The sequence below is a fragment of the Jatropha curcas genome, chromosome 11, assembly GCF_041381405.1.
Source record: "Jatropha curcas cultivar XTBG-Jc1 chromosome 11, XTBG_Jcur_1.0, whole genome shotgun sequence".
NCBI lineage: Eukaryota > Viridiplantae > Streptophyta > Magnoliopsida > Malpighiales > Euphorbiaceae > Jatropha > Jatropha curcas.
Window position 1 is genome coordinate 4749496 of NC_143161.1, and position 23414 is coordinate 4772909.

The 23414-nt window shown below is 28.5% G+C and overlaps 4 protein-coding genes across 6 annotated transcripts; 1 reads left to right on the forward strand and 3 right to left on the reverse strand.

Moving 5' to 3' along the window:
* The first annotated feature begins 385 nt into the window (after window positions 1-385).
* LOC105634172 (2-oxoglutarate (2OG) and Fe(II)-dependent oxygenase superfamily protein) lies at window positions 386-4120 on the forward strand. Of its 3 annotated transcripts, XM_089716510.1 has the most exons (8): window positions 386-675; window positions 778-853; window positions 1106-1178; window positions 1319-1414; window positions 1551-1601; window positions 2421-2792; window positions 3489-3834; window positions 3981-4120. In XM_089716510.1, the coding sequence occupies exons 1-7, from the start codon at window positions 486-488 to the stop codon at window positions 3819-3821; spliced, it is 1191 nt and encodes a 396-aa protein (XP_089572636.1). In that variant the 5' UTR covers window positions 386-485; the 3' UTR covers window positions 3822-3834; window positions 3981-4120. The 3 variants fall into 3 exon arrangements, with proteins under 3 accessions (XP_089572636.1, XP_089572635.1, XP_089572637.1); XM_089716509.1 differs by lacking the exon at window positions 3981-4120 and having other exon boundaries at window positions 3489-3979; XM_089716511.1 differs by lacking the exons at window positions 1551-1601; window positions 3981-4120 and having other exon boundaries at window positions 3489-3979.
* On the reverse strand, window positions 4027-6040 carry LOC105634170 (purple acid phosphatase 8). Its single transcript, XM_089716512.1, has 7 exons — window positions 5753-6040; window positions 5507-5663; window positions 5265-5372; window positions 5048-5172; window positions 4809-4937; window positions 4581-4648; window positions 4027-4485 (listed from the first exon to the last, which is right to left on the reverse strand). Exons 1-7 carry the CDS (start codon window positions 5945-5947, stop codon window positions 4272-4274), a joined length of 996 nt encoding a protein of 331 aa, XP_089572638.1. The 5' UTR covers window positions 5948-6040; the 3' UTR covers window positions 4027-4271.
* Window positions 6041-7215: 1175 nt separating this feature from the next.
* On the reverse strand, window positions 7216-10389 carry LOC105634173 (purple acid phosphatase 3). The gene is made up of 7 exons (XM_012216987.4): window positions 10026-10389; window positions 8486-8642; window positions 8270-8377; window positions 8029-8156; window positions 7815-7943; window positions 7654-7721; window positions 7216-7559 (listed from the first exon to the last, which is right to left on the reverse strand). Exons 1-7 carry the CDS (start codon window positions 10206-10208, stop codon window positions 7346-7348), a joined length of 987 nt encoding a protein of 328 aa, XP_012072377.1. The 5' UTR covers window positions 10209-10389; the 3' UTR covers window positions 7216-7345.
* A 4101-nt stretch (window positions 10390-14490) lies between these two features.
* On the reverse strand, window positions 14491-16456 carry ANN5 (annexin 5). Its single transcript, XM_037636214.2, has 7 exons — window positions 16271-16456; window positions 15988-16133; window positions 15644-15862; window positions 15305-15520; window positions 15140-15229; window positions 14833-14989; window positions 14491-14666 (listed from the first exon to the last, which is right to left on the reverse strand). Exons 1-7 carry the CDS (start codon window positions 16344-16346, stop codon window positions 14599-14601), a joined length of 972 nt encoding a protein of 323 aa, XP_037492142.1. The 5' UTR covers window positions 16347-16456; the 3' UTR covers window positions 14491-14598.
* Window positions 16457-23414: the final 6958 nt, after the last annotated feature.

Here is a 23414-nt window from a genome sequence, read left to right on the forward strand (position 1 = left end):
CCAGCTCCATTTATCATTGCTAATCATTTTACGATTTTCCTTTTTGGATTGACAGAAAGGAGGAGGAAAGAAACTTGAAATAACAGAAATTTCATTTTAGGATGATCCCTGGGCTTGCAGCTTTCCAATAGAAATCGCAATTGCTTTCACTTAGTCTATAGTATAAATTTAATAAATTTATTCAACAATAAAACAAATGAGTTCACAAAATTAACAGTACTTTATATTTATTTATGATAAATATATGAACTTTAATTATTATATTAAATTATCTTTTAACAGATCTTCCATGAATAAACCTCGTGTAAACTGAAACGACATGCCGCTTCCGTTAAACAACTGGTCATTCATTCCAGCAATGACATAAAATCAGTATGCCTTACAAAAACGACAGTAGCTTCGCAAAACATATAATCGTTTTTTATTTCTTCAAGATTGAAGAAACATTAGAAGTAACAGCAGGAGCAAGTTCAGAAAACTCAAATATGGCGGAAGGGAAGCACCTTCGTCTCATCCTCCATGATTTCCTTTCCGTCGATGAATGTAAAGAATTGGAATTCATTCACAAGAGCAGTAGCACTGTGGGTTATAGGCCTAACGTCTTCTCCACCACTCTTTCTCATCTAATTGCTACCAATTGTCCCCACTTTATAATCCCTTTCGTTCCTGTTAGAGGTTAGCTTTCGTTGCTTGTGTAATTCTGTTGGTCATATTAATTTATGTACTGCACTTGTCATATTTTATTTATTTATTTATTTATTTTGGTTCGGAGTACAGAGAGATTGAAAGAGAAGGTAGAGGAGTTCTTTGGTTGTGAGTACGAGCTAGTTGTTGAATTCACTGGTTTGATTAGGTCGGTTTTTTCATTTCTTCTCTTTTCTTCTTCTTCTATCTAGCTGCAGCCTATTGTTTACCTGATTTGATGTGATTACTCGCTCAAAATTCTTGCTTGGATAGATTTTGTTGATTCTGCTGTGTAATTTAGAAATCTGTGTTGTGTAATACAATTTCACAGGATAATATTTGTTGTAATCTTGCTCGATTATAATTGTAAATCTCCATCATTGCTTGTTTGATGATTATGATGCTATTCCTTTTGCATCAGCTGGAGTAGAGGAGCAAGCATTGGATGGCATAGTGATGATAATAGGTCCTATCTCAAGCAACGGGACTTCACGGTAAGTGATAACTTTTATTTCTTCGCTTTTATCCATTTCTTAATCACTTTGATGCCTTTATCCAATTAATGTATCTTCTTGCATTTGAATCACCTAATTTATTCCTGCTAATGCTTTTCCATGATTCTCTTGGCGAAAAGGCAGTCTGTTATTTGAATAGTTATGATGAGGATTTCAAAGGTGGACTCTTTCACTTCCAAGATGGGGAGCCAACTACTGTTGTTCCTATGGCTGGAGTAAGTGCAACTCCTTGATGGCCTTTTATTTTAGCACCCTAATCTTCTCTTGTGAAGGAAGAGTTAAGAAGTTAGTTATACTGATGTCGTAATGGATTTTTAATGATATTTATTAATTTATTACTTAGTTTATCAGGATGTTGTGATATATACAGCTGACAGCTGCAATGTTCATTCTGTTGATGAGGTAAAAGTCATCATTCTCTCATTTATTTCTGGAAGAATAGTTTATGCTAATAAATAACTTTTCTTGGCAGTTTACCTAGTCCATCAGTTTTCTGTTTTACTATTATGGATTCCATGGTTTATTTGTTATGTTCTCTGCAACCTGGTGATTGGTAGCAATTTTTTTTATTCATTCTGGACATGGATTTCTAGAACTCTGGTGATGTGGATACCAATAAAGGTTGCCTAACATGTTTATCTTGTGGTTATATTTTCTTTATTGTTTAAGCATTTGGAATCATTTGGCACATTTTGCACTAAAGTTGCTAAAATTTAACATGGGTTATTTATTTTAGAATTTGTATTATGCCAATATACTAGTTAGGTGTTAGTTGCAAATGGCACAATGTGCCAACAAAAATGTTTGCAGCCATGCTGGTTCCATTTGCAACTTATGAATCATCACTTGGAAAATAACTTGGTAGGTAATGTATTAAAATAACTGGAAGTAGCAAAGCAGTAGTACTCACAGCCAGTTTTTTGTGATATGAAATAGTATGATACCAAAGCTTAGTTGATGATAGGAACATAGATCAAACTAAACATACTGAAGGTGGACTAATAATTCTTGGCCATGTAATGTAACTGGAATTAAAAATTTTGAGGATGCACAGATATTGTGGTTTGTGGCACCCATAATAATAATAAAAAAAGCTATAGAATTTCCTCACTTTTGATAATTAATGTTACTTTTAAAAGTGCATGGAGGTGGAGGTGGTCCTAACCATCTGCCTGTTTCTAGTCATTGTTTTCTATGCTAACTTGCTATATGCTTATACAGATAATTGAAGGAGAAAGACTTACTCTGACACTATGGTTTAGCCGTGATAGTGCCCATGATGAGGATGCCAAACTTATTTCCCTTCTATCTGAAAACATTTTATATAGTTCAAACAGTGTGCCTGGATCAAAGCTGTTCCCTGTCCTGGCTTCCAGCAATATGTACTGGTTTTCCCCAGAATCAGTGTCAAGTCAACTGTCAGGATTTGATATATGCTGTGCAAGAATACTTGTCCTTGGTTTTGATATTTATTCTTCTAAAGGAAAAAGCTCCTTTTCAGATTTCACAGAGCTACTCACGGAGCCAGTGCAACTGGCAAGGGGAAATGAGTTGTTTGAACGAGAATTCGTCAACATTTTGCACTTACTTCAGGTATTCTAGAAGATGCTTCTACCAATCTATGTCAATATTCAGAAGATTTTATGTTAAATATAATAATTTCTAATTTGAATTACTGTTGTTTTTGCTAAAAATAAATAAATTTTGAGTCGTTGTTGATTTCATGGGTGACTTAATTATGAAGCTGATTGTAATAATTTTTGTTTGGGAAACATCAATAAATAGATATGGTGACTACTAAATTCAGGACAAATTATAGAATTATGAGATCAAAAAGAAAGAAAAAGAAAGAAAAGAATTAGATGAGAATGTTGGAAGGACAAATTCTCACTGTAGCCAATCAAAGGTTTTCTCTTGTCTGCTGATTGGATGTTCTGATTTCACTGCAATCCCTCCCCATATCTAGGGATTCAAGTATGAACTTGCACAGGCCAAAAAAATTTGATGAAACCATCTAATTTATTCCTGTAAAATGAGCCTTAGCATATTATATGAGTAGATGAAACTTGAAAAATTAGGGGTTGCCCTTTCAGAGTGGCATCACAAAAAGTCTTTAGCATGCATTCCTTGGTATAGTGTCCTGTTTGCAAAACTTTGCTTCTTGAACACCTTTTCTGAAATGTGACCACAATATTGAGCATAATTTGCTTATTCAACTATGTTTGATCTGCATTACTCTGCCAAGTTACCAATTTCATTCACTAATAGTTTGTTTTCTATTTGAAATAGGTGGTGCAATTCTACTATTGGAAGGCCTCGGAATTGCTAAGTTCTGGCCTTGAAGTAGAACCTGGTGAGGTAATACAAGTATCACAATCTCAACAGGAGAAAATTAATATTCTAAAATCTCTTGTTCAGAAGGATCATCAACTCCCGGAGATGGTCTTCGGCTGCGTCAGTTTCTTTAAGAACTTGAAACATTCATTTGACTGGGAAAAGTTTTCTGCTGCAATTGCTTCATGGGAAGACTATACATGTAGATTGCACAAAGACTTACTAATGAGCTTACCATACTGGAGAACACAGCAAATTATATACAGTGTTCAATTTGAAGACACTTGATGAGGAATTGTTAGTGAGTTGATAACATTAGCCACTTAAACTGCAGCATTGCTTGATTTCTTTGTCTGCTAATTTTTTCCACCTTGAATTTTACATTTGTTTGTTTGAATTAAATTATGGTCTAAGCAATTTCATGATCAGATTCGCCTTTTGCTTCAGGTTGACATGGGAATCAAAGAAGGGTTTCATCTTCTGGAAAGTGATGTAATGAATCAGCATAAAAAGAAGATAAATTCATTGGACATCTTTAATTAAATACAACTTATTTGAAATATTAAAATCATTTTTTTAAAAAATACAAGCATAGAATCCTGTAATATGTAGATTCGCCTATTTTTTGTGAACTAATTACAGATTCTCATTTTTTATTTTTGAAATCTACCCTGCATATTTACTCGTAAATGGAGATGCTGAACATCCTCCTCCTAGCTGTAGTAAATTCTCATCTCTCTACATAGCAGAGTGATCCTCTTTGGAGAGGCTGAATTGATGCAAAACAGTGCCGACAACATCGTAGAATACGAAATTAGCTTTAGTGCCAGTCATTTGCACAGACATAAAACCTTGGCCATCGTGATATAATTTCAATTCCTCAGGATTCCACTCCCTTATATCGCCTCTCCAGGCCTTTGAACCACCTCCACTTGTTAGGAATTGAATTTTGCTGCTCGCATGAACAATAATCAATTCAGTGTTAATTTCACATGGATAAGAATTTTTAATAATATTATTTCTTCTCCAAATTTTGATTTATTGTACCTGTCATTTCTAGCGATATGTTGCAAGCAATGATCATGACCGTTCATGTAAATGTCAACATTATGTTCCTGAAAACATGAAATTTGTGAAACTTTAAATCACATTGTTTTAATACGACAAGGACAACATTATACAGGGTAATCAGATCACAACTGATTCACATTTTACTGATTCACATTTTTTACAGATTAATAATAATAATAATAATAATGCATTGTTTCAGGTTACCTCTAGGATTGGAACAAGTCGTTCGATGAGGTCTTTTGTGAGCCCGTGATGTCCTGCACTTAAGATGGCATGATGACCAACAACAATTTTCCATTTTGCATTGGAAATTTGCAGTGCTGCATCCAAATCCTATTGCAAAGTTGAAATCAAAATCATCAATTTCTTTCTGAATTAGTTTCTTGTTTAAATGGCTAAAATATGTGAATTTTTAGACAATTGAGAAAAGAATGGTAATTTACCTCCAACAAATTGGCAAGATAATCCTCTCTAGGAAGAACACCTCTCCAGTCATAGGTGTGGTCAGGTTTATCAAAGTAGTCATTGATAAATGGAGTTGTGTCCACAAAGAAAAATTCAACAATTTCTACAGAAATAGACAAAACGCCTTGAGCAAAAAAAAAAAAAAAAAAAAAAAAAGGAAGTCTCATCTTGCCAATTAAATTGTTGTCTTTATACCTGCATTGACAATAAAAGACCTCAGACAAACCCATCTGTTATCCTTGGCTGTAAGAACTGGACTCATAACTGCTTCAGCATCGCCCCTGTAATCATGATTTCCAAGAACTGCCACAATAAAAAATAAATTATCACCAACCTAATTAAATTGCATAGTTTATTTCTTTAAAAAATTTCTTTAGAGAATATATATATATATATATATATATATATATATATATTAAATTTGGAGCAGAACGTACCGCTATACCATTGCTTTTGCAAGCTTGGAGCAGTGTAGATATTAGTAAATGACTCGTAAAAGGATGGATCATTAACTCCTGTTAATCCATATTCATAAAAATTATCTCCAGTAGAGACGACAAAGTCTATGTTCAGTTCTTCTCCGATTATTCCCATCTGAAAAAGATCGAACAGATCAATTTATCGAGCACAAAATAGAAAGTTCGGAATAAAAATGGGGAAAAAGAAGAGAGAAATATAAGAACCTGTACAGCAACTTCAGATTGGTTATAGTCTCCTTTTCTTCCCCAGTCTCCGATAACCAAGAAACTAAGAGAGCCGTCGGGTTTTAGAGGTTGCTCGAAATGTGGAAGCTCTGCTAATGAAGGAGAAACAAGGCAGAAACAAACGATAGAAGCAAAAACAAATATGCAGGTTTTGGTTGCTTGAAGAAAAGCCATGTTTTTGGTTTTTTTGTTTTTTTATTTTTTTTATTTTTTTGTTTTTGTTTTATTTGAGGGAGAAATGTCAGTTTGATTGTTGCATGAAAGTGTTAAACGAAAGAGACTATTTATACATGAAAGAGGAAAAGTTACTTTTGGTAAAAGGGGTTATGTGTGGTGAAAGTAAAATCCCTTTTAATAGCATCATGGTAGAAAATGACTGGTCAAATTTATGGATAGAGACAGTTAAAATGCTCTTAACATGCATCTAACTATTTGTGGAATTATTATTAATTATTGAATTATTATTATTATTATTATTATTATTATTGGTGGTGGAGAGTGCTAAATAGAAAAAAGACCTGAAATTATATAAAGTACTCGTTTCAGAGCTAAATTAAATATAAAGAAAAATTATTAGATAATATTGATAAACGAATAGGATTATATTTTTATTAATTAGGAAACTTTCTACAAGGAATAAGGACGCAAGCATTTATTTTCTCAAAGAAAAAAAAAAAAAAAAAAAAAGAAAAGGTAACACAAAATGTAACGTTAATATCAGTGGAGCAAGCAAGGAAGGCAAGGTCTGATGAAAAAGAAGAAGAATGGAATAAAAATGGTGCCCAAGAAACCCATGGCTTAGAAGATTCGTCTGAATCCAACCAATAAAAAGAACTAATATTGTTTGAAAAAATAAAAATAATTTAATTTTAATCAATTATATTAATTTTTTTTAAATATAAATTCTATTAGATAAATTAAGAAATTATATTATATTATATTACTATTCAATTTAAATAAATATTTTCCAATATTTTGATAAGACCTATTCACAATATACGTTCAAATAAAAAAACCCATCAATATATTCTCAAATAAATATAAAATTCTATATTATATAAATATAATTAATCAAAGCAAACCATAATTTTTGTCTAGGTTTCTTCCTAATATACATTTAGAATATTTTCCTAAATTAAGAATTTACGAGATTTATGTTTTAATTAGTTGTCTAGTTTAAGATTTAATATAATTATCGATAAGAATGCATATTAAATAAGGTTAAAATGGAAAGTTATAAATATTAATCTCTCTAAAAGAAATAGAACCATAATTTGAGATAAATGAAAAGGCAATTGTATATATTATATATAAAAAAAGGAAAAAACTGAAATGAAATGCATCTCTAAATATATTTTTACTCTTGAGACTTGCAAGAGTTTTATCTGAATATTATTTCTAGCTCAAATATAAAATATGTATTGAGAGAAGAAGTTGCAAGATTAGATAGAATTTTTTTTTGCTTTTTCTCTTCTTCATAAATTAAAAACTGCAGAATATTACAACAATGCCCTCCTGATTAAAACCTAAAACGACATCCAATAAAATAGTTTAAGGTTGAGCCTTGAATGTCTAAATGGCAAAGGAAAGGTGTTTAGCCATATTCCATTTATGCAAAACAGAGCCATGAACATCGTAGAACACAACATCCACTTCAGCTTGACTCACTCGGAGCGACATGAAACCTTGTCCATCATGGTATAACTTTATTTCCTTTGGATTCCGCCAATCTATATCTCCTCTCCATGCCTTTGATCCACCTCCACTTGTTAAAAATTGCAGTGAACTGCACATTAATTAATTAATTAAATCCTTTAATTAGTAATTAAATAAAAAATTCTTTTGTAAAATAATTAGTATTGATTTTTTTTTTTTTTTACCTTTCGCTGCTACTTATGTGTTCCAAGCAATGATCATGTCCGTTTACGTAGAAGTCGACATCATTTTCCTATAAATAAAAGATTAAACAGTAATTAAATTATAATATATAAGGCTCCATTTAATTTCTATAAGAAAAAAAAAGGAGTATTTAATTAATTACCAGAAGGATTGGAAGGAGTCTTGTGTTGAGCTCTTGGGTGTCCCCATGGTGTCCAGCACTTTTGATTGGGTGATGACCTACCACGATCTTCCATTTTGCTGTGGATTCCTTTAAGGCCTTCTCCAAATCCTGTTTCAATCATTAGTGAAAAATCAAAATTAGTGCAAGTTATTATAAATAATTAATAATTATTGATATTAATTGGGTTAATTACCTCTAGGAGATTTGAAAGGTAAGCCTCTCTTGTTGGTAGTAAGCCTCTCCAATCATAGTTATGTTCTTTTTCATGCAAGTATTTCTCAACAAAAGGAGTAGTGTCTACCATGAAAAATTCAGCTACTTCTGCATATATATTAAATAAATAAAATAAATTGTTTGTTAATACTTTGAATTTTTTTTTTTTTTAATTTCAAAATTAAATGTGATTAAAAAAAATCGAAAAATAAATAGTATACCAGTGTCAATAATAAAGGATCTCAAGCAAAGCCATTTGCTATCCTTTTCTCTAAGGACTGGACTCAGTTGTGCCTCAACATCACCTCTGTAGTCATGGTTACCCAAAACTGCACGAAAATAAATAATTACAATAGTTGAATAATTGACCTTCATTTTATTTTATTAATTTAATTTATTAAAGAGAGGAGATTGTGTGTGGTTGTGTGTATGCTTACCAGAATACCATTGCTTTTGCAAGCTGGGAGCAGTGTAGATTTTGGTGAAAGACTCATGAAACGCTGGATCATCCATACCAGTCAATCCATTGTCATAAAAATTATCTCCTGTTGAGATTATAAAATCAATGTCCAATTTCTCTCCAATTATTCCCATCTGAAACATTAAATATCACCAAATTAATTTTTAAAATAATCAAATAAAACTTTTAAACAAACTAAAAATATTTTAATCTTTCATCAAAATTGAAAGACAGCATGATTTATTATTTAACTATTAATCTTATTATTTAAAATTTAATTTTTTAATTTATTAAAAATTAAATAAATCAGATTAATAACTATATAAAATAAATATCTCTCTCCTAAATTGATAAAAATTTCTCTAACAAAAAGAACTCAAATTTAAAACGGATTCACTCCTTTGTACATGGTTATTGAAAATTCAAATTTTAATTAACATCAAGACAATTTTCTTGATAAACATAAAGACTAGAGTCCCAAAAAAAATGCATTATCGATTGTATTAATTAATAGAAAGTGTGAATCGTGCAAGAAAATTATTTATCTAGAAAAGGAATATTTTAAGAGTGTTATAATAAATGTCAGAAGGTGATTGGTTACCTAAGGTCAAAATCCACATTTATCCACTTTTTTAAAAAAGGGGCAGGTAGAGAACTGGACATAACTATGTTGTCGTGTCATGTTGTCAATTATGGCAAAAAAAAAAAAAAAAACAAAAAAAATTATGAAAGGTATATTTCTTTCTCATATTCCTCCAATGAAAGCATCTAAGGAATGGTATATGGAATCTAAAATGGAATCATACTGCTCCATCAACATTCAATTATTCAATGAAAATATAATATAAAGTTTCTAAGATTAAAATGTTGATGTGGCATCCTTTAATTGGATGATTGGCATTAGAAGGTTAATTTGTCCTATTGTACATTATTCTTTGGCCCTTGCAGGTTTTAGCACCAACCATGAAGTTTCGCCTTTGATACCATGTGGATTGGATTTACAATCCTCTATTGCTCGTGATTTTGTTTTTTGTTAGATAACAAATTAATTCCATAAAAAAATTATTAAAAATAGAAAACCTAAACAAATCGTAATTAATTTTTTGCCAATAAAAATATAGAATCTGCAAAATTTGAAATAAATTTCATAAAAATATGATGATATCAAGTATTACAATATTATTATTTATTTATTTTTTCATCTACGTTGTTCTTTTTCCTTTAAGAATTTCATCTACATTCTGATATACACGGCAATGAAAGATATAAATTTCAATTTATATAAATAAGCTTTTTGTGTTGTTTAAAATTTACATTTTTAATTCAATATAAAGCAGATCATATTATATATATATAAAAACATTTTTAAAAATTTCTTCAAAATGCAACATATTTAAGAACATGTAAAATAAATTAGCTAAGACTTAGGAATGGAAATTGCAACTCCTTTTGTGTATATATATAAAGAACAGAGCTATATATATATATATATATATATATATATAAGTTTGAGTGACCTGACGAGCAACTTCAGATTGGTTAAAAGCTCCTCTTCTTCCCCAGTCTCCAATAACCAGAAGGCTAAGAGATCCATCGGCTTTGGCTGAATGTAGAAATCGTTGAAGCTCTGCTGCAGAGAGCAAAATATTGAATCCTAAAAGAGCAGAGAGTATAAAGCTTAAAGGTATAAATCTAGACATGGCTGGCTTTCAATATGGGGAGAAGATGAGAGGAAAAGAGAATGGAGAGACGAGGTAGCTTGATTTGGTTGGTGGTTTACGTTTGTACAGAGCTTCAAGGCAAGAAAGCTTTTATAAGGGTTCTTGTGTAGAGGCAGAGTACGAAAGCAACCAGCTAGGGATGAAATTAAATGGGGAAGGTGAAAATGACAAACCCAACAAATTAAAAGAATATATAGAAATTTTATTGAAAAATGAGTAAAGCTATTAGAGTACGTAAAATAAACCTAAAATATAAAACTAACCCTTGCTTTTACGAGGCAATAATAATAATAATAACATCCAAAAATTTAAATTCTTTTTTTTTTTAAATTTTCTACAGGTATCCTTTTTTTTTTTTTTTAAAGTATTTGAGTTTAATCTGATTCCAGGTTTATTGTTACTCTTTATGAATGATTTTTCAAATTTGTTTTTAAATCTCAGGATTCTTACTCTATATAAATAATGCAGTTAACTTGCAATACCAAAATTATTGGCATCGTGAATTACTAAGTAGAAGTGGACAACGCAAGCTCCACGTAGATAACCAAAACAACGACCTCCACCTGGATGACGTGGAAAAATCACATGTTGTCATTGATGTGAGGGCCCATATGCGCACATCCTAATTCCTAACCAATCTTCTCCATTTTCTCTACCCGATTGCACGAGTGTATTTACACTTTGTGTATGGATTGGGTGACTAATTAAAATTAATTTTTTAGTTATAACGAGGACATGTATTACTGAAAAAATAATAAAATAAATTTTTTTTTTTAAAAAAAAAAATCTATGTACTAATTAATTTGTAGTATGACTGAACCTAAATACTAAATAGAGACAAGTCTTATTGGTAAATAGAATATAATCTACATATTATTATACCTTTAATTGTATGAATTCTTTGAAAAAAAGATGAAATTAATTAAATTTAATATTTAATTCTTATAGGATTAGATAATAAATATTTTGATTAAAAAAAGATTAGAAATATTTTAAATCCAAATGTGAACTATCGTAATTTTGGTGCGAAGGGTAATCTTTAATGAACTAAGAGATCACTAATAATAATAATTGATTAAAAAGACAAAAAAAAAAGACATTGTCTCGTGATGTGTTGGGGCTAAAGCTTCTTTATGCTTTTATAAAAAAAAAAAAAAAAGTTATTTTGTGAAGCAAAAAGAAGTAGCTAGTTGCCACTCATACCTTGATTAATACATGTAAAATTTGCACGTAATAATCAATTAAAGAAAAAAAAATGATTATTTTGACATTGGAGACCTCCATAAAAAAGTTTAAACTGAGATTTCAGCAAGGTAAAAAGCTAGCGAAAAAAGAAAATACTAATTTTTTTTTTAATTTAAAGTTTTTGTTTGCCAAAAAATGGTTTTGAAAAAACAAAACAGTTGGAAATGTAATATGCCTAAATCAAATTTGTATTAATTAAATTAACATGCTTATGCCAATGTAATAAATATTCTTTACTTGTATTGGTTGGTGACGTTAGGGTGCAATAAATAAAGTATGGAAGGGAACAAGAAGACGAGCTCCAGTTGATCGTTGGCACTATTTGTTGCATGATTATTCAGCTACCACTTCGTATTTTCTTTCCTTTTTCTATTCTGTGCACTCAAATTTGGCAATCCCAAAACCCCACACCAAGCATATCTACCTTCTACTTCTAGCCAATGCGCAAGGAGGCTTTATCCTACTTATTAAAAATGTTGATTCCCGATTCAAATTTATCGACTAATTGTGAACCATTAGACCAAATTATCTTGGATATAAATTTATTGCTTTTAACATTGAATGAGTTTTAAGACCACCCTTTAACTAATTTCATTCTTTCAGCTCATCTAGTATATAACATATTACTCTGATTATTTTTTGTACATAAAATATAATTCTCTGAATTGAGCTCGCTTGATTAGAAGATAGAAAAAACCGTCGTTCCTTTGTCTGAACTTTGTCTGAATTTTGTCTATAGATATTATTGCAGAACAAGATGTTAAAACAAGTATAGATTTTCTTGCACGAGTATATAACAGGTGAAGAATTTTAGCACGCAAAGAACTATACAATATAAAAGTAGCCTCAAGTGCTGAAATTAAGCAAAATGGAAAACTTTAACTTACCAACTAAGACATGAGTTAGTTATACTTATGTTTCTATCTATCATCTTCAAATAGTTTATTCTTTTACCTATAAATAAAAGCAGTGCTATCGCATTCTGGTATTTAATAATTTTTATGTAATCAAGGAAAATTATTTATATATACACACATATATAATGGCCATGATACTATGATGTTGTTTTGCAAATTAAAACTGTTGCACACACCTCTAACTTAGCTTTTCCAAAACTGTCAACTACAAGACAAACCCACCCCTTACCCAGCTTCAAGACAAGATCACCAACACCCCTCAAAATCAATTCAAACCAATTTAAAATCAAATTTTATAAATTTAGCTCAGAAATAAATTCTAATTTAATCAATTTCTTGTATATATATATATATTCAAATCGATTATATATTTTAATAGTTTTCAGGATACATTACGATCTTATATTCTTATTTAATTAATTAATAATTAGTATTCGATCGCTGAATTAATAATCTACTGGTAAAATTAATAGTTTAATGATGTTAGACTATCGACTCATGAAAGATTACAAAAGGGATTTTTTTTTTTTTTAAAAGAAAAAAAAGGAAGAAAATAGCAACACCAATCCTTTTAAAAGTTGTTTGTTCGCTTTCTTATCTCAAGAACATGGTCTAGCACCACAGAAACAACAATGCGACCAAAAACTGTAGCATCATATGAAAAACATAATTATTAAATTGAGCAACTTCTTCTATCCATTCTCAATGGACTAAATTTTCACCAAAATCTGAAAATTCCCTTGCCTATCCAAACTGAGAGGAGATTGAGTTATAAGTTGTATTCGTGAATATCCAAGAGGCACCCACCAATTGGACACAAAACAGGTAGATGCATGATGGATACTCCAATAAAGAATTATCAAAAAAAGTGAAAGTTGCAACAATAATGATAAGAAACACCAAACTGAAATTGAATGCATTATTGAGCAAACCATTACATGGTTGCCGACGAGTTATTTTCCAAGTATTGTCTGATTCAATCACATCATGGCATTGACAACCCCATTGATTTGATATCTTGCTGCAATACTTACAAAAATGCTTTTAAAGACAGTGGGAAGATGCTATTCACGAATCTATATATTCTCCCTTTGAACGGGGGAAAAAATATCAGAATGAATAATTATTTATCATTTACATATTTTTTTTATTTTACAAATTTATGAAATAGCATTCTTCTTCTTATTTCTAATTTATAGTTTATGATTTCTAACTTCAATCGATTTTACCATCTAAAAACAAAATAAAATAGTTGGATGTAATCCATCCAAATGTGTCACTGAATCAAGATTTTGTTAGAAAAGTTAACCGAATTGTAGTACAAAATTGGAACATTCCTTTCCGTATAACTATAGCAGAGAGAAGTTTCACAGTCCCATCTGGTTTAAGGCAGGTAAATACCGTGAAGCTTCCAACTTTCCCCAAACGTGAGGACATTTTGTCTCATTGACGTTGTCTTTTAATAAATAATAAAAGTTATGTTTGTACTTTAGTTATCAAAGACATGCAATGTGTCAGAACTAATTCAAAGCAGAAGAAGCTTCATTTGCTGGAAATTTGTTACATATATCATTAATCTACAATTAGGGAAATATAATTAACGTAAGTATATACTAATTCATGGAATATATAACTTTCCCATCAACAAAACTTGATAAATGAAATACTTAATTATACACGGTGTATAAGCTTTTCTTTCATTGAGGTTTGAGATTTTTTTTTTTTTTTTTTTTTTTTTATCGTGCCTTGCGTACGCTCTATGTGTTTTATTCTTAAGAGTAATACATTGATGTTGGAGACTGCTAAATAGTGAAAAAGTAAATTCATTTTGTAATGAGTCTGTCGACTGTCGTTCGCGAACAAACTGAATTTCTATTTCTAATTACTGGTTACCTATTTCAATTGTGGATAACTAATAGGCCTGGGCCTCTAAATTTGATCCATGAAAATGTTAGATTTGGTAGGGCTTCAGTTTTGGAGCCGAGCAAATTTTCTCTTGTTTATTTATTATTTTACTTTTTGGTCTGCATCAAAATTTTTCAAATATTTTAAATGAGAATTTCTAAATAAAATAATTAAAATTTTATGAAAATCCATTGTACAAAATCAACCTTAGAAATTCCCCATGTACAAAAAAAGAAAAAATTTGCAGAATTTCCAGTTGTCATGCATACACATGCTTATTAATCATCGTCAAAGAAATGTGATTAAACAGAGACGATAACCAAAATAATATTCCACGTCTCCTCCTTGAAAATCAAGGGAAAAATTACATCTGAAAAATAAAAAAAATAAAAAAAATCTCAGGAGAACCAATCTTCTGGCGTTTTGCAGCAATTTCAAGCATAGAAAAAATTTGTTAATTTCTGCTGAGGTGGTAAGCCACAAAATTATATATGATCACTTCCCTAAAAGTGTAAGAAGAAAGGTCCTATAATTACCTAATGTCTCAGAATGAACAGCATCAATTAGTGATTTCTTGTAAAGCTTTTGATACTCATCTTTTATTTTTTGCATATCAACTTCAGTCCTTGTAATTATTATCCTTATCAATGTGGTGTCTTTCGTTCCCAAACCCTTCATTGCCTTGCGCAACATCTGCATATCAGAAGAATCAATATCACTCCAGGCCCGAGCTTGAAAATTCGTGTGCAAATTCTCCCCCACCCAAAACAAAATTGCAAAATACTTGGAAAACCCATTAATTTTAAATTATAAAATGTAATTGGAAAAAGTGCAGGAAAATACCATTGCAAAGTACTTGGCAGGATTTTCAGCACATTGCAAGATTGTTAACAGGCCATGCTTGAAATGGCCAGATGCTTCTCTTTTAATAGCCTGCAATCCAATAGGTTAAAAACTTAAAACTCCCATCTCAATCCAAGAAAAAACAAAAATAGAATATATTATTACCCTTCTCAGTTCTTTGCCATACACTTTCTGATAAGTAGAATCAAGTGCAACCAAATGTGCTCTGCTTCTTTCACTAAAAACCTGTATCAAAATCTTCTCATCCATCCCAGCTTTCCTGTCTCCATATTTATGTATAGTTTTAACATCATTCTCTACCAGCACTCTATCAATTTCCGGGCCTTCATATCGCGTTGTGCTTAAATATGCCAGCATCAACTGCAACAATGGCAATGCCAGTAATGTAGTCAAATGCATTTTTAAAAGATAACGTTGCGTTACATTCACATACATCTTGCCGAACTAACAAAATGAAATGAGGAAAAGAGAGAAAGAAGCTACCTGTTTATGATTGCCAGAAGTGTGAGCATCAACATCATACTCAAGTTGAGTACCGTAAGTGGGAGTATAAGCCTGTTTAATTTGTCGAATTTGAGAAGAAGAACGAGAACATATTACTTCAGTAGCAGCTTTAAGTTCAACAATAGGTCCTGTTAGAGATTGCCTCAATGTACTAAGATCCCTTTCCAGTGGATTTTGCATCCAAAGCAAAATTGCTTTCTGAAAATAATTAAATTCATTAGGACAAAAAGAAGAGCATATATATGTATATAGTTATTTAGAACAAACATGAAATGTTTCATGCACTGGATCACCTTTTTCTTATATATTGTTAGTTTTTGTACCTTGAGATGGCCATGAAGCTCTGAAGATAAGCCTTTTTTAAGCTCATAAGAATACATGGTTTCAAATTCTTGTTGAATGTTATCTCTTTGTGTTGCATTTCTGTGAGCAAGAATGTTGATGATTATTCCAGCATCACATCCTAATCCTGTTCAATTAATGCAAATAAAAGAACAATCAATGAAAGAGAGAGGGAGAGATTGATCAAGAAGCCATTAAAATTTAAATTGAAAAATTAAAAAATCAATAAAAGAAGAAAAGGGAAAAGATAATAAAAGAAAAAACCTTTAAAAGCTTTGTGAATTTGGGTAGCATCATCTTTCGCAGAAGGAAGCGATGAAGGTACCTTTAAAGTTGACATTTTTCTGGAAATTTTTCAATGGAATTATGTCACCATTTATCAAGAAAATTTGAAAGAGAAAGATATAAAGATTATGAAAGAAATGAGAATGTGGGTACAGAAAACTAAACAAAGGAAACAAAAATTATTTTTCTCCTATTTCCAAGGGCCCTTAAAAAGTGCAAACCCTACATTTCCGCCCCAACATCAATATGGCTGCTTACACTTCATTAACTAAAATTACCAATTCCAAAATAAATAAATAAATAAATTGCACCCTTGTGAAAATATTCCATGTGTGTATATATATTTGTGAATTATTTCTTATGGTCCTAATTTTAAAAATTAAATTTAAGCAAAATAAGCTGCTAACTCAATTATCAATAGAAATTTCATAGTCTCTTTCGAAAAATAGAAATTTCATAGTAGTTCGTTATTTGTCTTAAAAAATATAGAGCACATATAATGATAGTTTTATAGAAAATTAAATAGAAATTCAAAACATAAATACATAATTTCCCTTTAAAAATTTTTTGTAAAAAAGATTAATTATTAAACATTTAATTACGGGAGTTTATAGAATATATATGAATTTAATATTTTCATCTATGATTTTAATAATTTGTTTAATTTTAAAATTTGGCTATTCTCAAACCAAAAGAGTCTAATTGAAGGAACTAACTATTATAACTACTAAGCAAAATATATTTCAAGAAAAGAAAATAACATAATTAGCCTATTGCCTATTAATTATTGCATCGACCACAATATAATTATAAGTATATTATGTAAGATATAAAACATTTCATGCTAATAATTTTATCAATTCAAAAACCTATTGCAGCGAACTTAGGTGGAATGCAAGTTTCGGAAGTTGTTTGGGTTGAGAGTATGGAATCCATAGATTATGAAATTGATGAAAGTCACATTCCATCATTTGATTTGAAAAAAAAAAAAAAAACCATAATTCATGGATTTAAAAGATATTTTTGAAATATAATTAAATGACTAAAATTATATCTTTCTATATAAATATATAAAAATAGAGGTATAGAAGCTGATGTAATGACTTGGCATTAGTTTTTTTGCATTTTTAATTTAATTAATTTTTTTTTATGATTTTGCATATATATTATGTTAAATAATTTCTATTAAATAATGATATTAAATAAAATTTTGAGTGATTGTATTTAATGATATCAAAACCTAGAGTGAGGAATTGAAAAGACAATCTATAGTCAAGAAATTTCTATAGATTTTCCTTTTTAATATAAAATTTTGTTGTTTAGAATCATCATTTGCAACTTTATGCTTTATATTTACTTTTATTTTAGTTTCTTTTCTTCCTATTATTTTAATTCTTAACTTCAATTATAATATTTCAAATATAGAATTCATGTTTTATAACTTGCGTTGCATTAAAAATATTATAAAATTTTAGTGTATTTAAAATTCTAAAATTCATATTATATTTCAATCAAATCTAAAATAAAAATATTTTATAAATTTAAAATATACATAAATTAAATTCCACATTTCATCATTCAATCAAATTATCTAGGCGATTATTTAAATAATAAAAAAAAATCTATCATTCAAATTTTAATGATCTCTTGGATTTGAATCGAAGAACCTTTTGCGATTTTCTTTGAGCCCGCTTCGTCTCTCTTTTTTTTAGTATCAAATATTTTGCTCGCTTGATTTAGGTGATAAAAATTTTAAATCAAATTCACTAAATAAAAAGAATAGCAAGAAAACATAAATAAATTAAATTTTATTAATTTTTTTCCTGAAATCAAACTTTAGCCCCCGTTTCTCTCTGAAAATACCTAAAAGCCTTTTTTTTTTTTCCTCTTACACGGGTGGCTATCGGTGAAATGTCGTGGGTGGTCATCTCTTGTCCTCCTTTGTATTTTTTTTTTCGAATAATCCTCAAATTTATGTCTTTTGATATATAACCGAGTTATTATTATCCAAAAATTGGAATTATTCTTGTTCATATATCGAGATTTTATTCTGAAATCTAATTGTTTTAACAGTTTCTGTCACAATTATAGTGATTTTGTTTACTTTGTGATTTGGGCAATTATGTAGAAGAAAAGTGCAAATCGTCTCGTTGGACTTGTAGAAATATCATGGAGTCGAATAGTGGCCATGAATAACCATCAACTGGATCGAACGATTGCCTATGACATATATATTATACTATATCTATTTAATCAGATACTTCAAATCAAAATTGTAGTTTTTTCATTCTTAGTATAGGTAGTTTATTATTAGACTTATGATATAAAAATATAGAAACATGTTGTATATTCCATATCTATATCCGATTTCCTCTCATGAAATTTTCGGTTTGATTTCTTCGGAAAAAAATAAATTTTATTAATTGAAACTAAACTTTAAAGTCATTGAAGGTTGAATAAAATTATAGCATTTTAAACAATGAAGGTGACATTAGAATTGAAAATACATGTCAATACACTTCTTTTAATAAATATAAAATATGGTTGTACGTACCATCGATTGCAAATTCAACACATACACATAAAAGAATTATTAATAAGTTACCAAATTAGATGGTTTGAATTAAGAACAACACTCTTGAAAACCCATACTTAATGGTCCCCTTCGGTATAACAATTATATTATGCAATTTCAAGAAAATAAAAAATAATTACTAAATAATTACATATAGTTAATTAGGCTTGCGTCATTTGACCATCAAAATAGACGAATTAGGTCTAAATGGAGGCAATTTTTAACCAATCAAGTCATGTATATTTGGAAACAAATATATTAATCAATTTAATTTATATGCCCCATTTCGGACATGGGTCTTAATTTAAATGTGATTAACATTACTAACTATGGAAGATATTATTATTATTATTATTATCTTTTTGTTTTTAGTCGTGGTTATATATTACTAATATTTAATTGTAGGTCCCATGCCGACGGTCTAATTAAAGCAATATTTAAGATAAATTATTATGGAATTTCAAGTATTAATTAATAATATTAACATATTACAGTTAAAAAAAATTGACATTTCTGCATTTTGGTTGGAATTTTTTTAATATTTTAGTTTAGTTTGGTTTTAGTTTTTAATAAAATTTGTTTATTTCCCTTTAGATCAATTTGATTTTGAAGATATAAAAAAATCAAAATAATTAAACTAAACCAAATTATATATATTTATGTATAAAAATAAATTATATTTTTTTAATTTTTAGAATTTTTTTTTTAAATTTTTTTTAACAGATGTTACATAGTTTGTTGAAATTTCAGTTTTTTCATTTTGGTTTTTTTTATTGTTTCTATTTGATTTGATTCAGCTTTATAAAATTCGATTTTTCTTTTCAAAATGTTAAGTTGCTTTGATTTTATGAAAATAACTGAATCGACGGTTTTCTTACCCCTTAAATCTGATTTATTATAAAATATATACAGCTAAATTTAATTAATTTTTAAAGATAAAATAACAATTACTATTAAGATTAAAAGAAAAGGTAAAAAATATATTTTATTTTTCAAATGGTGTGAAAAAATAAGAAAAAATTATTTCATTTCTTTACACTAGAATAATAATAAACATTAAAATGGAAAATACATTCACTTGTCAATTAAAAATTTGTACCATTCTTTTTGTTTATATTATTCTTTTACACTCATTATTATATATATAACAAAAAGTAAAAGATCTTATTAACTCATCTTAGCATGTGATTCTTTATGTAATTATCCTTTGTATCATTTCTCTTAATCATTTAATTAAATGTGATTATTGAGAAAGTATTTATCTAGTAATTTATGGGAGGAAAAAAAATATTTCCCATCGTGCAGGAAAATTAGAAAAAAGAAAAGGCTATTTTTTAAAAAAAAATAATTTGTTTGAATTTGCAGAGAGGTATATATTCCTATTATAAAAACTTGGATGTTAGACAAAATAATAATAATAAAAAAATCATGCATGCATGAAGGACATTTTTTTTTTTTTTTTTGAAATTATGTATTGCTTTCTTTCCTGTCTATTCTCTGTCTTCGGTTTATTTGGTCAGTTGACTTTCAACATGACACTAGAACATTATAAACCTATATATTTAATGGGCTACCTTTTTTACCATCTTAGTTATTTAATTTGAAAATATATTACCCACAAATAATTCCTAAGTATAATAACATGTCATATCATGTGAAATGATTAACATTATAAATTTATAAACTATTTCGTATAGCTAATAGTTGTTTATTTTCAAGAAGCTAAGTCAATTTTATTTGGTGAGGATTTTAATCGATAGTTAATAAAAAAATATATAACTTTTTTTCTCTCTATAACTACAGGTTTTCGATAGTTCACTGAATTACGAGTAATACTACAAGATTCGTATGAAAGGCAACTCTCCTATTGTAATAATTTTTATAGTTAACGCTTGAATCTGAGACCTTTAACTAAAAGGGAAAGAATTTAACCACTACATCCCAATAAATATTGCTCAAAATATTTTATTTCTATGATATAAAATAAAAAAATAATATATTCACTTTAAAATAAAAAAAGATGCAGAATGAGTAATATATAAAAACTGTCTTATTTAGCAACAGTTTTTTAGTTAGCTTTTAACTTTTTAATTAAGTCAAAACTCTCTATATTAATTTTACCGTTCAATAACGTATCTTTTATAATAGCTTTGAGAGGTTGGATGAGCTTTTTTATGAAATATTAAATACTCTAATATTTAGCGTTTCACAAAGATTAATTAAATTTTGTTGACAGTCATACCAATTGTTTTTTCTTCTGAATTCAGCTAATTAAACAATTAAGTTCTTTTTTGTCATTTCAAGTTAAATAATTATTTTTATTAAAGACTTTTAATTTAAACCACTATATAAACAGTTATAAATTAAAAACTAACCGTTAATAAAACAACTAACAACCACTAAAATTGCTTATAAAAAAAATAACTACTAAAATAATTAATATTGCCAAACATGCCCTATATTAAGGAAACAAAAATATTGTAATGGATGAGTATGATTGATTAATTTTTTATAATTTAACTTTTTGGCATAATTAAAGCTAAATAGTTAACATTTAAATAAAATACCTGCACTGCATTATTAATGCAGACGTGGAAAAGAAAAAGAAAACCTCCATTGATAAACAATGAGGACAAACAGAAGCATAAAAGTTTCGTTCGTTACGGATATGGTTCCTTCCTGACATTATAAATTGTTTTTTAATCACTTTCAATTAAGAGAGTCACGCATCACTAATTATTAATTAAGCAACATCATATATATTGACTTTAAGCACTAAATATCAATTGATCTTCAATCAAAATAAATGTATATATTAATATTGATTTATACAAATTAATTAGAAATTAATAAATTAAATATACATATCTAAAATCAAATCCCTCCTTTGAATGCACATCACAATGAACATTTGCGAGCATTTTTAACATTATGTTCTTTAAAAGAAATTGCATCTCGTTTTCATTTTCCTCAAAGCTAACTTGATTGGAAATAAATTAGAAAAAAAAAATACAAAATACTGATAATGCAATAATATTGATTTATTGATAATGTTGGGTCATTATCGAAAAATTAAGGACCACCTATTATAAAATCCCAATTAAAATAAAGCCCACTTGATTTTAATTAAATTTTTATCCACTTACAAGAGAAAAAAAAATAACCCACTTGCAGGAATTCTTTATGTATTATTTATGGCTCGACATTTTTGAGTAGAAATGTCTTTTTCCTATTAGGATAGTATAAATAATGAAATATACACTTGCATTTTGATTTGTGGTTAATAAATATGATATTGATCATCATGTGGGATAATATATATCTATTTATATATATATATATATATATATATATATATATATATATATATATATATATATATATATATATATATATCAATTAATAATATATTTGCACTTTCAAATATTAAAAATATGAAACCTTTTTAGCTCTAGGGTTAGGTTAGATACTATGCCAGTGTCATTATACTCTCATTTATATATATATATAAAAAAAAATACATGAGGACATATGTATATAATTATGTTTTTTTCTTTTTATGGCTTAACCACGAATTTACGTTCTACAGTGTTAAAATAGATCATGACATATAAACATAATTTGCCCAACACGAATAAATTAAATTGTTGAACAAATTCTTATTGATTAAAATATAAAAAATACTGTTACTTAAGTTATATTTGCAATAATTCTGGAGAGTTCCTAGAATTTGCATGAAGCAGTACTACTGGTCTGATGGATACATACAAACAAAAGAAAAGGCTGGCTTAGTTTCTCTGCTGAAAAACAATGAATAAATAACGACGATTGGTTATGGGCCAGTGCAGAAAATTATGCGTTTTAAAATAAAAAAAAGTGCATCCATTGGTCGTGAAATTTGATTAAAATTGCTAATTTCATTATTTGGTAAAATCACTGATATATTTGATATTTAATTTTATTAAATTATTTAGTGTTTTCATTTAAACTTTTTGTTATTAATTTACAATGAAGGAAGAAAAAAAAATACGTCAATTAAATTAAATTAAAAGAAGAGTAAAATTATTCCAACATTGTTGAATGAGAAAATTATTATTATGTTACTGTATTAATTATGTTAAAATTAATCATTCCGTGTTACTTTTTAAAAATATACTATTCATTTCTAATATTTGGTTCTATCAATTATTTCGTCTTTTTATCATTTTTGTAATTTTTTTCCATTAAAATATTTTAAAGACAAATATTATTATCTGTTCATATGAATTAAAGAGGATATTTTCATCTTTTTACAAAACATCTAATGCAAAAGTATAGAAAAATAAGTGGAATGACTATTTCATTTATAGAAGCAAACATTGAGAATTAAGTAATGTATTTCTAAAAAAATGAAGAGGAAATGATTATTTTTCCTATAATAGAGGACATATAATAATCTTCCCTTATTGTTTGTGTTGATGGCACCCATAAAAGCTTCATAAGGATTAAAGATATCAACAATCCATTAGTTGAAATAATAAAAAATCAAAAATCTCAAATCCATTAGTT